Below are 17,870 nucleotides of genomic sequence, written 5' to 3'. Positions count from 1 at the left end.
AGAATATAACAGACCAGGAGAAAGAAAAACAGACAGGAATTTACAAGCAGATAGAGACAGGCAGGCAAGACACAGACAGGGGTAGAGAACAGGTAAATAATGATACGGAGGTCTTGCTCACAGTCTCTTTCTTGCCCATAGTCCTGCTGTGGGAGCGTGAACGGGTGATGTTGAAGAAAGACTCCTTCTTGGTGGCGGACAGGGGAGGGGACGAAGTGCTGACATCACTTCCTCTGGAGGGGGGAAGGGGCGGGGAGGCAGTGGCATGGCTCTGCACACCGGAAAGGCTCTCTATGCTGGGAGAGGAGCTTACCGTCCTAGAGGTTTGGCCTGAATAAAATGAAAGAGAAAGAGAGAAGACAACACCTCAAAAGAAAGACTAAACATTACAACCTGCAAAACAGAACTCGCAATTGATGACCTGAACAGCCTCTAGCTGAACTTAAGTTTTGCCTGGTAAGATCAGGAATTTATTTCAAGTCTGCGCTGCTGGTAAATTCTCTCGATATCTGAAAATCTTAATAACAGCTCCATCACTCCGACCTGACCTGTTTTTTTTTAACTTTCAGTCTGTTTTTTTGTACATAAACACATCATTGTTTCCTATTACAAAGAGTTTCAATCCACTGACATGATCAGCGTTTCAAAGTTTGATCCCCTGTTAATTGCTACAGTGGAAAATCTATTCAGGAATGCAATTTTATCAATGACTATCAGAATAGAAGCAAAGCTCTCAAGAGGAGAAAACAGCAAGTTGGTAGACCTACAGTTGCCACTTCCTCGCCATCTGGTTCATATGTAAATTAGGTATTCAACCATTTTTCAGTTTTGATAGCATCCATGAATATTTTGTGGGAAAACTGCACAAAAATAGGCATTATGGAGAACTTTGTGCATGTGCATAATTTCATGTGTTTGAGTCCTTGAGCACATCAGAACAAGTGTGGATAACAGATAATGGTTATTCATCTCTGACGTGTTTTTACTCTGCATGACCGGTGCAGACCAGGGGTAAATAGGCAGAGACGAAAGGTCGGCAACTGGAAGTCTAGATTCACTTCAATACAAAGAAAATAGACTTGTAAAAACTGATTATGTAATATCCAGCAGTCATTACAATGCCATTTTATTAAGCCACAACTCAGCGAACCTTTTCAACTACAGCGATGGCACCACACAGAGAACCGGATTTACCGTCACCGCAACACAGAAACATAAATGCGACAAACACTTCAATCAAAATGGTGTATTTGACAAAAGATGATAGACTGAATGCTTATGAGTTTCCATCCCATTGATTAGTGTGGTTTTGGTCAGAGTTACATGCAAATATGGATTCACTACAGTAATACTAAGGTAGTATGGAGGCTGGGTTTGGTGTTAGACGATGTGTTTTTGGAAACTGGTTAGTATTGGATTTGCCAAGGAAAAGGATAAGAGCACTAGTCAGTAGATTTAACGATGCACATGTGTCGGTTAGACATGCGACGATTACACATTATGCTAGTGAGGCCAGGTATATACACAAGCAGTTGCCATGGTAGAAGTTACCTTGTGTGTCAGTCTGGGCTCTGTCTGAGACCTGTGACACGCCGTCTGAAACTACATCTAACACATTTGAAAGTCAGGCTGATGCTACTATGCATGTGTGCACGCGCACGCACACACACACACACACACACACACACACACACACACACACTAACAATTCTCTGACAGACCAAGAGTTCCACATCTTCCCACAGACACAATCCCATGCTTCAGTTAATTTGTACATGCAGTTAATTCACAAGGTACTATATGACTGTCAATATTTCTGCAGGAATTGGTTATTTGTAATGGGTTATCTAGGTAGGACTTTAAAACGTAACCAGGTTTTGATGAACAAGCAGTTTAGTGTATACGTGTGTGCTTGCATGTGTGTGTTTGTGTGAGTATCCCTGTGCTTACCTTTGCTGAGATGGACAGGCATGCTCTCAGACTTCAGCAGTCGGTAGTGTTGGGACTGAGCTAGGCTCTGGGTCTGCGGGGGAGTGTTGCTTGATGGGAGTTCGACTGATGGCCTCTGCAGGGCTGTTGGGGCAGGGTTGGGGGTGGAGAGCACTTCGCTGTTGATTGGTGAGATGCCACCGGAGCCTCCCGACATGGCTGGAGCGATGAGCTTCCTGCCGAAGTTGAGCAAGCTGCTGGACACCTTGTTGATGTTCAGCGGGGCCGTTTTGGCACTTGTGCTGGAGCAAAGGAGGAGTAGGTTAGCCTAAATTATAGAAAGAGAAGCCTACTGCCTATGTGCGTCTGCGTGTGTGGGGATGTTACCGGGTCTTGTTCACCAGGTCAGCTCCTCTGGTCTTGTAGTAGTCCAGGTTTTGCTGGAACTGGTAGTTGACGGGTCGCGGGTTGTTCTAGAAGAGAGGAGGAATAATAATTTCTTGCATTGTTGCCTTTGCTAGTCAGAAGAAAAAAAACTTTCATGTGTGTCATGACTGTGCAAAAAACCAGGGGGTTTATCCGTGTAAAGCCAGTCAACCTGAAATCTGTGTGTGTGTGTGTGTGTGTGTGTGTGTGGTTTTCTGAGTCAACGAGCCTTTCTCCCGCTCCCCCATCCCCGGTATTAAAGGCAGCCTCTTCCTGACACAAACAATCCCCTCCCTCCCCCCAGGTGTGACTGTGATGGGGAAATGGTGTGACACAGTGACACACCCAGCGGCAGTGCTGTCACACTGTATCAGGCCCCCCCACATCCTGCATCTCCATCCCTGAGATCAGTGGTGGACAGGAGCGTGGCGTGTTGTTGTTGTGTTTGCTGTGTGGGTCAATGGCCATGGAGAGGGAACAGAACGTGGCTCATACCAGAAGTGAGCAACGTTGTCAGGTTGGGTCAGGTCAAGGCACCAGGAGGGAGTTGAGTATGGTGCCGCCTGTGGCGTGTTGGCGTGTGTATGTGAAAAAGAGTGTAAGTGAGGGTGAAATGTAATGACAGAGTGTGGGACACAAAGGGTGAGTGTGTGAGAGTCAATCTGTGACAAAGTGCAAGGGCACGTAAGAGTGAATGGAAAAATAAAAGAGTAAGGGAGTTTGCGCACAGGTATGAGAGAAAATGAGGTGTTGAGTCTTTCGTTACCTTTGGATCTCGGAGGAACAGTGCCTTGTGTAGCAGAGCGTGGATGTCTCCTATTGGAGGATAGTGCATTAGCAGGCCCAGGCAGGTCTGAAAGTTACTAGCTATTACTGAAAAAACAAACAAACAAAAAGGTGCATTATAAGTGAAATGTAGAACTGAAATGCTCTGTATTTGGATTGCAACAAATCAAATTCACAGTTTACCAGTGTCTGCTTGTTAGACTGTACATATATCACTAAGGTCCATCTCTCTAACAATTAGGCAGCCCTGCCACTTATAATTTCCAATTGGTCACAACATCCATTGCCTATCTGTCCATCTTGGGAGAGAGATCCCTTGTTGCTCTCCCTGAGGTTTCTTCCTATTTTGTCTTCCTGTTAAAAGTTTTTTTTTAGGGAGTTGTTCCTTATCTGATGCAAAGGTCTAAGGACAGGATGTTGTATTGCTGTAAAGCCCACTGAGGCAAATTTTTAATGTGTGATAATGGGCTATACAAATAATATTGACACTCTGCTTTATATAAGAATGAGCCCATCTGGATAAGTCAGTCGCAGTCAATTACCTACAGTTTTAAAAGCTTCATATAGAAGACACATGCCACCCTTCCACCCCACCAAATATTTTTATATAATTGCATCCAGGAATGTCAAATGAAGCATACATGCGTCTCGGATGTAAAGCAGCATAGCCACGAAGATGTAGTCCACCAAGTCCAAAGTGATACTGTCTGCAAACAAGGCGTCCCACACCACTAACAGGTCCTGGAGAGGGAACTCGCGTCCAAACAACAGACGCACCCATCGGCTGGAACGGGTCATGAAGTATGTGCGCGCGCACACACACACACACACACACACACACACACACACACACACACACACACACACAAACACACACATTATGATAATGTGGTCAAGAAAAGAAACACAGCCGCAAAATGAAACACCGAAAGAAATAGACACAGGAATCAAAAATTAAATCAATTCAAGCCAAAATCCAGTCAATAGCTGAATATAGTCAAGACAATGATGTAAGATCTGAAAAGACAGTAAAATGTATTTTAACCATTTAGATGAATAATTAAGATTAATGACAGAAATAGCAAAAATCTAGCAATATAATCTGCATTATCATTTTGGCTGTAATTCTAAAAACACACGCACACGCACACACACACACGGTGACAAAAGTAAATAGACAAATGCAGCTCAACACATTGTGTTTCCACTCACATGCCATAGATCTGAGGGGCGATCTCCAGGCGGTTGAGGTGCATATGCAGTTCAACGTCATGCTTCTTCACCAGCTGGTCCTGGATGCGGTTGACTTTGGTCACTATGGCAACTGATGGGCCTGAGTCCTGGGGCCGAGCAAACGGGATGCTAGTCAGCATCTCCTCCTTCCCCTGGGGTAAACATAACCAAAACTTAATGAGAATATAAAGATAATTATCAAAGTTGTCCCTTGTAACATGATACTATCTCCATGTTTGCTCACTATGCATGTACCACGAGTTGAGGTGAACGTGGCGAAAAAAAAAAATCATTCACCATGGACACTTTCACAGAAGTGTTGGCATCCATGAAATATCCAACAGATATCTTGCTCATAATTTGTACATTTACTGTGCATTCGTATTGCAATTTGCTTACCAAAATGTACAATTGCAGGACCATGGGATTAAAATGTATATTATTTCTACGTAGGTACATTTTTCAGTGGCTCAAAAAAACCCAATCCATAATGCTTGTAATTTTCTCAGTTCTATTAGCGGTACAGCAGGTCGTCTAGTAATCCAAGTTTCCTGGTTCGATCCCTGGCTCCTCCAGAGAGCATGTCGGAGTGTCCTTGAGCAAGACACTGAACTCCTAACTGCTCCTGATGAGCAGGTTGGCGCTTTGCATGGCAGCCTCCGCCATCACTGTATGAATGTGTGTGAATGTGAGCCACATATTGTAAAGCGCTTTGAGTGGTCGGTGGACTAAAAAAAGCACTATATAAATGCAGTCCGTTTACCATTTTACAAGAACAATTTGTTGGCTAGTGATTGCAGAGAAACTGAATGTGTTTAGGAAGGAGGCTAGAACACCTTTTCCTATACGAGGAGAAAAAAACTGAATTCTCAAGATTTGACACTTAAATCTCAAGTTACAACAGTCACTACTGTGACTTCATTTTTTATTTTGCAAGTGCATGTAGAAAAGAAGTACAATATAGCTGAGCACTGGCACATTTGTATGACATCATGACTAGAACAAGTTCATGTCTTCAACAAGCTAATAATATTGCACTGTGTTCTTACAGTGCAGCATTTGACAGCAATCTATGAGGAGGGGCATGATTCATTTATCTGTTGTCGAACAAGACTGACCTTTCTGACTTCCCTTTCAAAATTGGAGAACCAAGGCTCTGCTGTCTCCATCAGCTGAGAGAACATGGCACTAAACAGAATATGAGCGAGAGAGCAAGAGAGAGAGAGCATGAAAGGGGGAGAATAAGAGAGGCAGTGTGTGTGTGTGTGTGTGTGGCAGTGAGAAACAGAACAAGATAGTGACAGAGAAAGAGGGGGAATAACAGAGGGGTGCGAGAGAAAAATGTTAAAGTATTCAGAGTATTTGAATTGAAATTTAATTTCGGAATCAAGGAAGTTTTCAGTCTGGGAACTTTTCATCACAGTATATATCAGATAGCGGATTGTACTCACTAGGCATCGTGTTCATGGTACTTTGGATTCAGCAGACATTTCATCTCCTCGCTGTGCAGAGAGGAAGAGAGGCAGACAGATAAAAAAAAACTGCATCAAAACTCGAGCACCATCGATTGCAGGAATTTTTTGGCTTAAGAAGAGAACACCGACTGGGAGGGGGGGCGCAGGTTGTAGGGGATGCAGGGAGACTGGAGATGAAGGCTTTGGTTAAGAAGTCAGGGGGGACTGACCTGGGATTGGCCGTCTCGCTTGCGTGCTGAAAGGCCTGGTGGTCACAGTGTAGCACGAACACTATGGGAGCCAGCAACTCGTGCATTCCCTATGGACATGAAGAAAAGAGGGAGACAGAGAGCGGAAAGAGAGAGAGTGGATGGGGGGGGGGGGCAAAGAAAGGTGTGTGTGTATGTGTGTACGAGGGGTAGATAGGGAAAGGTCATCAGGAGAGAGAATATATGCTTCGGTTATGGTCATTTGTTATTTAACAGTGATGCACGAGGTCTGTAATCAATAATGACAGCCTTCATTTAGATATGGTTAGCCACTGCCCAGCCATGTGTCACTTCCAGTTTGCAGTGGAGGTACTGTACAATTCTTCCATTTATTTGCTGGCACCTGCTACAGAGACTATTAATGGTTAGGTTACAAAGGTATTTTGTTCTTTCTGCCTGAGCTCACTAGGCACTGGATGAAAAAAAAAGACAACCCCCCCCTCAAAAAAACCCCCACACATACACACAAATTTAACCAGCCTGTAAAAAAAAAAACAAAAAAAAAAAACAGTCAAGATGTTAATTTTAACATGGATTAGCAAGAAAACACACCCAAAGCCCATCAAAATGACCATTTTAAAAAGAACTCTATAAGAAATACAAATAAATAAATAAATGAATAATTTAAAACCCGACTGTTGACTTTCATGTGAGCCAGCTGCTGGGCTGGCATATGGACAATACCTGTTTGTAAAGTAACTGCTCATTCTCTCTGGCATAACAGAATAGGATATCTGTTAGCTTGGTCCTCACATCCTCCTCCTGGAAGTACCGCATCTCAGGGAACCTTTTTGTTTGCGGACAGAGGAAAAAAAAAAAGGAGGTGGTCAGTTTGTGTCCCTGGAGACCCCCTGTCCCTAAGTAACTACAGGCCAATCTCCAAATTGTCTTTTTTATCTAAGGTTCTGGAGAGTAATTTCTTCTCAGTTTATGAACACTAATACTACTTTTAATAGTTTCCAGTCTGGTTTTAGAGCATGTCATAGTACTGAGACAGCTCTAGTTAAGGCCACTAATGATCTACTGCTGAATGCAGACACAGGTGACTGCTCAATTTTAGTTCTTTTAGATTTAAGTGCTGCCTTTGACACGGCTGATCACAACATCCTCTTATATCGCTTAGAGACTTGGGTTGGCATCAAGGGCTCTGCTCTTAACATATTATGCTCTTACCTCACCAACAGAACTTTTTCTGTTGTTCTGAGTAACTCTACCACTTCGATGGCTCAGTTGAGTTATGGTGTCCCCTCAAGGCTCAGTTCTTGCCCCCCTTCTCTTTTCTATATACATGTTGCCCTTGGCCAGGTCATTCAAAATCACAATGTGCTCTACCATTTTTATGCTGACGACTCAGTTATACATGCCACTAAAACCAGCAGATCCTAGCACCCTAGCAAATCTCACAACTTGTCTCTCTGACATTAAATCCTGGATGTCCAAAAATGTTCTTAAATTTAATGATGATAAGTCTGAGGTCATTCGGTTTGGTCCCAAAAATTCCATCAGTCTGTTTGCTACTAATCTTGGTGGTCTGTCAGGTAGTCTTAAGCAGGCTGCTAGGAATCTTGGGGTAATATTTGATGCCAACCTCAGTTCTGATAACCAAATTAAATATGTTGTTCAGTCATGCTTTTCCAGCTCAAGCTAATCTCCAAAATTAGGTCATTTTTATCAACTGCCCATCTGCAAAAAGTTGTACATGCTTTTATCTATTCTCAGCTTGACTACTGTAATGCACTTTATTCTGGTATCAGCAAGGGCTCCCTCCACCATCTGCAGTTGGTACAAAATGCCGCTGCTCAGCTCATCACCAGGACAAGGAGGCATGACCATATCACTCCTGTGCTTGCCTCCCTACACTGGCTCCCTGTTAGATTTTGAATTGATTTTAAAATTTTACGGCTCACTTTTAAGGCTTTAAATGGTCTTGCTCCTTCACACATTTGTGATTTATTGACTTGGTATGTCCCCCTCGACCATTAAGTTCTGCAGATGGAGCCCTGCTAGTTATTCCCAGGTCTCGGTTTGTTACAAAGGGTGATCGGGCTTTGGCTGTTACAGCCCCCACACTATGGAACTCTCTTCCTGCTGAGCTAAGACAAACTAAGTCTTTAGCTTCTTTTAAAATTCATCTTAAAACTTTTCTTTTTATGAAAGCTTTTACAAATGTTTGATATTTGTTTTTATTTGTACCGTTTTTATTTTTACTCTTATTTGATCTTACTCTTATTTTTGCCTTGTCTGGTTTTATCTTTTTTTTGTGTGAAGCACTTTGTAACTTTGTTTTAGAAAAGTGCTATATAAATAAAATTATTATTATTATTATAATTATTATTGTGTCAATGCAATGCAGCATTTGCATAAATCCGCAGCAACAGAGATGTTGATAGCATGGCTTACGTTCTCATCACGTCTTGTTTGATCATCCCCCTCAGTTCCTTATCTTGGAAGAACTTGTTCCACAGACTCTGGACAGAAGAGGGACAGACAGCGACAGAGTGAGACCAAACCGTGGGGGGGAAAAAAAAAGGTAGTAAATGCAGGGCCAGTTGGTGTCTAGCATGTAACAACGAAAATGTTCATGACTAACTGGCTAAAAGACAGACGGTAAGCAAACATCACACCCACACTCACCCCCTCGTCTTGGGAGAGTGGGTTGTTGACCACCAAGTCCTGCTGGCCTGCAGCCTTGCGTGGATTGGTTATGTGCTGGGAGAAAAAAGACCACAAAGCGGTCACCAACAGCCATTCATCAATCGCTGCCAATTATCTCCAGTACTGCAGCTTTGACTGCAAGTAATTGTGCGTCACAATTTTGGATTTTCATTAAATGTTAACACACTGGGAACAAAGAAACCTTCCTTTTGATTAAGGACGTCTAATGTAGCTAAGACTAGTAGAAGTTGATGTAGGATACCACAAAAGTAGATAATTTTTTTCCTCAAATCATAAGACTTGAAACTGTGATTACTCATTTTAATTTCCTGCAAAATAACCAGCACCATCATTTTAGCCTTACTATTACAATCCTGAAGATCATCCTTTTTGTTTGACTTACTCACACCTATAGGAACACATGGTAGTGTTTGAGGACAGCTATAGGAACACATGGGAGTGTTTGAGGACACCTATGGAAACACATGGTATTGTTTGAGGACGCTAAATCAAAGATCCATTCAAAATGAAACACATTTGCCAGTGCAGTACTGTCAGTACATTCCCGACCGCAATTAAAAAAATAAAATAAACCCCCCCCCCCAAAAAACAATAAAACAAAAATAGGGATTGAACCCGAGTTCTGCATTTGATACTTTGGTGCTAACAGGTACCACCATGGAACAATGGCCACGGACAGCGCTGCTGGAGGCAAGGTAAACGAGGTGGCGCCTTGGTGAGGCTACGACGGCACCCTACCTGGGCCGATTCCCAGGATACTGGTGTCTAATGTCTAGTCCTTCGACAACAAGCTGGACGAACTTCACTGCCGAGTAAGCTCTCAAAGGGACACGAAGGCCTGTTGTGTGCTCTACTTTACAGAGACTTGGCTGGGCCCTCATACACCTGAAAAGGCTATACAACCGGAGGGTTTTTCTGTGCACCACATTGACCGTTCCATGACGACTATTGGCAAGGTAAAGGGATGTGGTGTCTGCTTCTTTGTTAACAATTCTTGGTGCACTGACATGGAAATAGTCTCTCAGTCCTGTTTGCCAGTGTTGGACCAACTAACAATAAGGTGCAGACCATTCCATCTCTCAAGGGAATTCCCCTGCGTGTTAACTGCTGTCTACGTACCACCGCAAGTTACTGCTGCAGTGGCACTAGACGAACTGTATGGAGCCATTAGCAGGCAGGAGAACTTGCACCCTGGGGCCATTTCAATTGTGGCGGAGAACTTTAACCTATGTAACCTGAAATCTGTTGACCAAAATTCTACCAACATGTCACCTACCCAACCAGAAGCAATAAGACTCTCGACCACTGTTACTCCATGGTCAAGGCAGCTTACAGTTCTATCCCACAACCTCACTTTGGGAAATCCGACCACCTCCGTTCCATTATCCAAACTGCTTATCCCAATCAGGGTCGCAGGATGCTGGAGCCTATCCCAACAGTCACTGGGCAGGAGGCGGGGCGACACCCTGGACAGGCCGCCAGGCCATCACAGTGCATCCGACACCTGTCAGTGGAAAATTACTACAGTGGCTGTGACTCGTGGTGCATGCGGAGGGGGCTGCAGGTGATTACGGACTATAAATCTAAAACCAGTATAGCTATAAACACCCTGCTTTTCTCTTGGATGAGCTTAACAACTTTTATGCCTGCTTTGAAGCGCACAACTTGGACCCAGTGACAGCAGCATAGTGCCCACCCGATGAGGTCGATCTATGGGTGACAGAGGCTGATGTAAGTAAAACTTTTAAAAGGGTTAATGCTCATAAAGCTGCTGGCCCAGATGGCATCCCTTCCCGTGCCCTCAAGGGATATTACAATCAGCTATCTCAGGTTTTTACTGGCATTTTTAACCTGTCCCTGTCACTGTATGTGGTTCCACTGTGTTTTAAGAAAACCACCATTGTGCCTGTACCAGTCTCCAGTCTCTTGCCTTAATGATTATCGAACTGTTTCTTTGACCTTTATTATGATGAAGTTTCTGGAAAGATTGGTTGTATCATCTATAAAATGTAACACTCCTGGAACCCTTGACCCATTACAGTTTGTCTACTGTTCCAATAGATCTGTAGATGACGCTATCTAACTTTTGATGTTTAGTACACCTTGAAAAGAAAAATACCTGTGTCAGAATGTTGTTTATTGGTTACAGCTCTACTTTGAATATAATTGTACCGTCCAAACTGGCGTGGAAACTCAGAGGTCTTGGTCTGGGCCACTCGGCCATTTGATTTCCTGACAGACATGTCCCCAGACTGTGAGAATAGGTAAAACATACTCATCCACATTAATTCTTAGGACTGGTGTACCTCAGGGCTGCTATATCAGTCCCCTATTGTACAGTTTGTTAACACATGACTGTGTTGCCAAATATGACAACAGCGTCATTAAATTCACAGATGACACCACAGTGATTGGACTAATAAGCGACAGTGATGAGAGGGCCTATAGGAGGGAAGCCAAAGATTTAACCATATGGTGCCATGATAACAACCTCTCACTAAATGTCAATAAGACAAATGAAATCATGTTGACTTTAGAAAGTTCAGAGGAAATCAAACACCTATGTCCATCAGTGGTTCACCTGTTGAAATTGTGGACAGTTTTAGATTCCTCGGTTTATACATCACAGACACCCTCACATGGTCTCTCAACACCAATTGCATGCACAAGAAGGCACAGCAAAGGGCGTTTGGGTGGCGTGGTGGTCTATTCCGTTGCCTACCAACACGGGGCTCGCCGGTTCGAATCCCCGTGTTACCTCCGGCTTGGTCGGGCGTCCCTACAGACAAAATTGGCCATGTCTGCGGGTGGGAAGCTAGATGTGGGTATGTGTCGCTGCTCTAGTGCCTCCTCTGGTTGGTCGGGGCACCTGTTCAGGGAGGAGGGGGAACTGGGGGGAATAGCGTGATCCTCTCACGCACTACATCCCCCTGGTGAAACTCCTCACTGTCAGGTGAAAAGAAGCGGCTGGCGACTCCACATGTATTGGAGGAGGCATGTGATAGTCTGCAGCCCTCCCTGGATTGGCAGAGGGGGTGGAGCAGCGACCAGGACGGCTCAGAAGAGTAGGGTAATTGGCCATGTACAATTGGGGAGAAAAGGGGGAAACCCCCCCCCAAAAAAGGGCACAGCAGAGACTATTTTCTGAGGTGTCTCAAGAGTTTTGGTATGAATACCAAAACTCTTTATGAACTACCACTATCATGTACCATGGAGAGTGTGTTGACAGGCTGTATCACAGTGTGATTTAACAACCTGACAACTCAGGACTGCAGACTACTTCAAAGGACTGTAAAGACAGCAGCAATAATCATTGGCATGGAACTACCACAACTTGATAATATTTACACCATTCTCTCCAAAAAGAAAGCCCAAAACATCATTAAGGACACAAGCCAACCCGCTCATGTTCTGTTCTTGCTCTTTCCATCTAAAAAACGTTACTGGAGCATTAAATCACGTTAACAACTTACATTGTTGTTATATCGTGTACTGTATATTGTGTATATAATATATGAATTCACTGTGTACATAGTTTTTTTTTTTGGGATGGCATGTCCTTGCAGATGGCATGCAGGCAGGTAGATGCCTCCCTTGTGTCCTGGATTGTTGACTACCTTACTGGTAGACCACAGTATGTGTGCTTGCAACACTGTGTCAGACAGAGTGGTTAGCAATACTGGGGCTCCGCAGGGGACAGTCCTGTCTCCCTTCCTTTTCACCTCTACACCACGGACTTCAACTACCACACAAGAGTCCTGCCATCTTCAGAAGTTCTCTAATGATTCTGCTATAGTCGGATGCATCAGCAAGGGCGAGGAGGCTGAGTCCAGGGCTGTGGTGGGAAACTCTGTCACATGGTGTGAATGGAACCATTTGCAGCTCAACGTGACTAAAACAAAGGAGCTGGTTGTTGATCTGAGGAGGGGCATGACACCAGTAACCCTGTTTCCATCCAGGGGTTAGTGTGGACACTGTGGAATACTACAAGTACCTGGGGGTGTATATAGACAATAAACTGGACTGGGCTAAGAACACTGATGCCCTCTACATGAAGGGACAGAGCCGTCTCTACTTTTTGAGGAGGCTGAGGTCCTTCGACATCTGCCAGACAATGCTTAGGATGTGGTATGAGTCTGTGGTGGCCAGTGCTCTCCTGTTTGCTGTTGTGTATTGGGGCAGCAGGTTGAGGGTAGTGGATGTAAACAGGCTCAATAAACTGATCCGCAAGGCAGGTGATGTTTTGGGGGTGGAGCTGGACTCTCTGGCAGTGGTTTCTGAGAGGAGGATGCTGTTGAAGTTATCAATCAATCAAGCTGCATTTTATATAGCCATCATGGACAATGTCTCCCACCCACTCCATGACATGCTGGTCAGGCATAGGAGTACTTTTAGTGATAGACTCATTCTGCAGAAATGCACTACAGTGCCACAGGAGGTCATTCCTGCCTGTGGCCATCAAAATTTACAACTCCTCCCTCAGAGTGTCAGACACTGAGTCGATAGTCATTAGACTGGCCCTTTGACTTATTTTACCCTGTTGGGTGTTTGTTTGTTTCATGCTGCAGTAATACAGTATAGATAGGGTGTTATATGCTGGAGCATGGTGCACATATGTTTACATATTATATTTTATTTTTATTTTATCTTCTATTTCTATTTATTTCCATCCATCCGCTATCCAAGCCGCTTATCCCAATTGGGGTCGCAGGATGCTGGAGCCTATTTTCTTATTTCTCTTTTCTTGTTATCTTGTATCTTGTTAGTTTTTCTTTACTAGAGTGTGTGTGTCTGCAATAGGACCTAATTTCCCCTCGGGGATGAATAAAGTATTCTGATTCTGATTCTTGTGTTGTCCTTGTGTCCCTCGTGTTAAGTACGGCAGAGAGAGCCAGAGCACAAGAATTTCATTGTATTCTAAATACACATGACAATAAAGTTGAACTTGATATGCGTTCGCAATAATCTTTTACCATCTTCCTCTGCCATATCTGCTTGCTAGCCACAACCACTTTGTTCCTTCAAACTCACTGCTAACTGCCTTCTTCTTCTGCATTTTGCTGCTTGAAGACATAAAACTTTATGCGCCATATCATTTTCCCATGTGCTGCCTTATCCAACAGTAACCATTAAAGTCAGCAAGATTTGGGTATTCATGTGTTAGCCATTGTCTTACATTTGTTTGTAATCTTCAGGATTGTGACTTTAAGGCTGTTTCCAGGATTACAACTAACTATCACAAAGGGAATGAAAATACTACATGATTTCATTGGGTGTCTAAGCAAACATCATCATCCCATCAGAGTGGAAATGTGGTCATGGCAAGCTCTCACCGTCTTTTTGATCTTCTCATACTGGGCTCGGACCTCCTTGGTCTTGTTAATCCACTGACTCTTATCTTCTGGGAGAACGTCCAAGTACAACTGTTAGACAGCAGACCCAAAAGGGTTATCACAAGCACATTCAGGACCACTAAAGAAGGTTTCCTTTATCAGAAGTCTCTTACATGCAGTGCAGAAACTTAACATCCATAAAAAAGTGTTGCATTTCCAAACCAGAGCTAGCTTCATCAGCACTGCTAAACATCCACAAACTGGAAGAGACATGATCTCCTCTGTAGAGGGAAATTACCCAAGTCACACTAATCAAACTGGATGAGATGGTTTGATCCATTTGGTATTTACCTTCCAACACACGCTGCGAAAGCGGCTGCTCCTAAGTCGACCGTTGATGCCTGCCTGCCGGATCCTGGCCAGGTAATTACTGTTGAGGAACAAGTCATCCCATTCTTTCCTAAAGGAAGGAAGGAAGGGATGGAGAGAGAGCATGAGAAAGAGACAGAAAGGCGAAAAGGAATTGGTGAGGTGGTGGGCATTAAGTTTTAGGGTGTAACTCAATTCATATTAACTTGAAAATTCGTTTGATATTACACAAGTATAAAGGCTGAACTGAACACAGAAAATTATTTAATTTACTTCACTGTAAACTGGTGAAATCTACCTGTATGACAGGAAAGTAGACTGAGATTGTGAGTAACTGTTGCTGTCAAGGGAGCCTCCTGTGACACACACACACACACACACACACACACACAGTTAAAACAGTCCAAGCCACAAGGGGGCAATGTAACAACAAAGCTGAGGAGTAAATCTATTGTGTACCAAGCAATGTTTTTCAAAGTACTTAAAAAAGGGATGTGGCTGTTGCTGTAATAAATTCAGCACAGATTATCAGAGCTAATAGGACCTTCTCTGACAGAAAGACACAAGCAGCAAAGCACCTACTGGATGCTGGGTGACCTATTTAAGGGGCCTCCAGTTCGTACTATGTACATGTTCGGACAGAGTAGGTGGCAGGCTCATGACAACAGAAAGTAAAGCATCATCTTCCTCATTGTTGTCATTACCGGTAATAAGATTAATCTGGCCGGCAGGTGACCACACACTAGTCAGAGAGCTGTCTATCAACATTACTTACAGGAGTGGATCACTCCACAGGGACACTCAGTATGAATATTCATCAGTTCAACAACATGCCAACCAACCCTGCCTGTTTGTTTGTCTCCTGCTTGCTCACTTGCTCTCTCACTCAAATGCACAAACACACACCTAACCCTTCAACCCATAGGCAACACTAGCTATGTCCACGACTCAGATGTGACACAATCAGCTCAATACATGTCTCTTTCTCTATGTCCCTTTCTCTCTCTGTCGTCCTCCTGGCCTGCTGGCCATACTTTCGATAAGAGTGCACAGCACTTCATTCTGTGCAAAACGGGTTTTTTTTGCAACCTGGGCTCTGACAGGGGACTACTGACAACAAAGGATGTTAAATAAGCATTATTGATGGTGTCATCAAGCATCCACAGGCTGGTTTCTCAAACTGTGAGTGACTGAAAACTCGGTCGGCGGCCCAATTAGGTGGGTTCCCACATGGCAGAAGCACAAATGTGTTTTAATGAGTCCAAGTCTCAGGATGAGAGACCAGATGTCTTATGTGCACCCTGTAAGGAGAGTTCAGGCCTGATCTGAGCTACAGCTGCTGTCTAGCCATCGCTGGAAGCTAACGTACTACTGCGATTCCTGTTGAAGTTGTGTGGCAGGTCATAGGCCGTCTCCTGCTGCTCCTCTGTCTGGAGTGGGTGGCGGGTCTCGAAGTTGGGGTGCTGCATGACTGCGACCCAGCCGGATCTGCGGGGGGAGAGAAAGAGAAACTGGAATCACCATCACAAGTTTGGCAGTTGAGCCCAAGACAAACAGAAATATGAGCCATTTAGTTCTCATCTTTTTGTCTCTATGGCACATGACTGTGCATGGGAAAAACAAGTGCTTGGCCTTAGCTTGCAATAGAGAAGACCAAGCAGAACCAAACTACCACACTTTTTACTATTAATATCGACTATAACAACTCTAGCAGTACTACAACCACTGCCACTAGTGAATAGGAGTATGGTGAAGCGAGTAGAGAAACCCTGTTAACAGCCCTTGAGTTGGCAAGTATCCAACATGCCGACATGTTGTTGAACAAGACACAGAATTATCATCAGCTCAAGGGATCCTGTTTTGTAGCTTATCTTGCACTGACCTCAGTATAAAAGGAACCAAACAAATGGAGAGTTTCCCTATGGGGATCAAAAGTGTCAACACCACCACACTACATTATGCAGCGTTATCCACTACATTATCATAACTGCTATGACAACTTCTACTTTAATAAACAGGCTTGAGCAGCGGTTTCATCTCACTACTTACTGTCACAGCCTCACGATTCTCCACAGCCCAAACTCAGGCAAGAATAGGATTTGATGGCAGGCCGAACAGGGAATAATGGAGACCTTCAGAACAAGGAGAACAAAGAACACAAGCTCAAGAATGGGCATGGGGGACAAGTTCGGTATTATAATGATGCTGTAAGACAGAAGCCGGCATCGCTGATTTGGAGAAAAAAAAGAAGTCAAAGCAAAAACAAGACTACAAGCAAGAGTAAAAAGTGGGTTTTTAATAGTTCTGGAAAAAAAAAAAAACGAAAAAAAAAAACTGGTGTGCGCTTTCAGTCTAGTTTGCATAGTGACTTCAAGTCAAGTTAATTTTATTTGTATAGCCCAATATCACAAATTTGCCTCAGGGGGCTTTCCAACAACACAACATCCTGACATTAAGACCATTGCATCAGATAAGGAACAACTCCCTAAAAAAAAAACCCCAAAAAAACAAACAAACGAAGCAAAACCAAGTGAACAATTTAAACAAGTGTTCCACTGAAGAATAGGGACATCTGGGTTATTCGGGAAAAAAAAATTAAACAGGAAAATGGCAAAAGCTTAGTGGACCACGTGTTTTCCACATGCGGTTAAAAGGTACCAGTGCTAGAATTGAATACTGCTGTGGAAGGTTGCTGGAAAAACATGCAGCCTAACTTTCCAAAGTCAGAACAAAAAGCTGTTCTACTCCATACAATCGTGTCATCAGTACTTTTACATATAAATCACTTCTTTTGAATGAGAAAATTCTGTTGTTCATAAATGGGTAAAATCAAGTTTTATGAACTCCATCTCCTCCTGTCAATGGTCTATCTCAAAGCGAGCACTTCCCTATTTTTTTTTAATCAACACAAACATTTTATTCATGAGTTTCTCATATTCAATTCAAATTTTCTTTCAGACTCATCTTAATAGAGGTTCATATCAAAAATAAAATAAAGAGCACAAGATGAGGCTATATACATAGAACATAATATTACAGGGGCAAAAATATTTGTCCAGCCAACAGTTTACGTAAAGGGTGTTGCGCCAATGTCTCAACATATTTGATGAGAAACGAGTATAACTCTTTACAGGGTTGGTTAAAACCCATTCCACCCATCCGTTATCCAGACCGCTTATCCTGCTTTCAGGGTGGCGCGGATGCTGGAGCCTATCCCAGCAGTCATTGCGCGGCAGGCGGGGAGACACCCTGGACAGGCCGCCAGACCATCACAGGGCTAATACTCCATTTATATATAAATCATTAACAACTAATGCCATTCCCATGTCAGGCCCGAAAAGTCAGGTCTGACATAGAGGGACTGAAAAGATGATTTGCAAAAATAGGAGTCTGAA

The 17,870-nt window shown here is 43.5% G+C and overlaps 1 protein-coding gene across 1 annotated transcript in view; it reads right to left on the bottom strand.

The window, feature by feature from the left end:
* tbc1d5 (TBC1 domain family, member 5) overlaps positions 1 to 17,870 on the bottom strand; it is a 42,263-nt gene that overhangs the window by 5,199 nt on the left and 19,194 nt on the right. Inside the window, exons 2-19 of the mRNA XM_056298301.1 lie at positions 16,525 to 16,607; positions 15,845 to 15,963; positions 14,774 to 14,831; positions 14,458 to 14,566; positions 14,107 to 14,196; positions 8,732 to 8,806; positions 8,498 to 8,565; positions 6,782 to 6,884; positions 6,059 to 6,147; positions 5,826 to 5,876; positions 5,493 to 5,562; positions 4,354 to 4,526; positions 3,783 to 3,925; positions 3,122 to 3,228; positions 2,317 to 2,402; positions 1,951 to 2,231; positions 1,552 to 1,608; positions 122 to 330 (exon numbers count right to left, since the gene is read on the bottom strand). Coding sequence (XP_056154276.1) covers positions 122 to 330; positions 1,552 to 1,608; positions 1,951 to 2,231; positions 2,317 to 2,402; positions 3,122 to 3,228; positions 3,783 to 3,925; positions 4,354 to 4,526; positions 5,493 to 5,562; positions 5,826 to 5,876; positions 6,059 to 6,147; positions 6,782 to 6,884; positions 8,498 to 8,565; positions 8,732 to 8,806; positions 14,107 to 14,196; positions 14,458 to 14,566; positions 14,774 to 14,831; positions 15,845 to 15,944 — 1,869 coding nt within the window. The 5' untranslated portion in view covers positions 15,945 to 15,963; positions 16,525 to 16,607. The remainder of the gene's footprint in view (positions 1 to 121; positions 331 to 1,551; positions 1,609 to 1,950; positions 2,232 to 2,316; positions 2,403 to 3,121; positions 3,229 to 3,782; positions 3,926 to 4,353; positions 4,527 to 5,492; positions 5,563 to 5,825; positions 5,877 to 6,058; positions 6,148 to 6,781; positions 6,885 to 8,497; positions 8,566 to 8,731; positions 8,807 to 14,106; positions 14,197 to 14,457; positions 14,567 to 14,773; positions 14,832 to 15,844; positions 15,964 to 16,524; positions 16,608 to 17,870) is intronic.

This window comes from Lampris incognitus, chromosome 18, assembly GCF_029633865.1.
Source record: "Lampris incognitus isolate fLamInc1 chromosome 18, fLamInc1.hap2, whole genome shotgun sequence".
NCBI lineage: Eukaryota > Metazoa > Chordata > Actinopteri > Lampriformes > Lampridae > Lampris > Lampris incognitus.
This window is presented reverse-complemented; position numbering and strand designations above follow the sequence as displayed.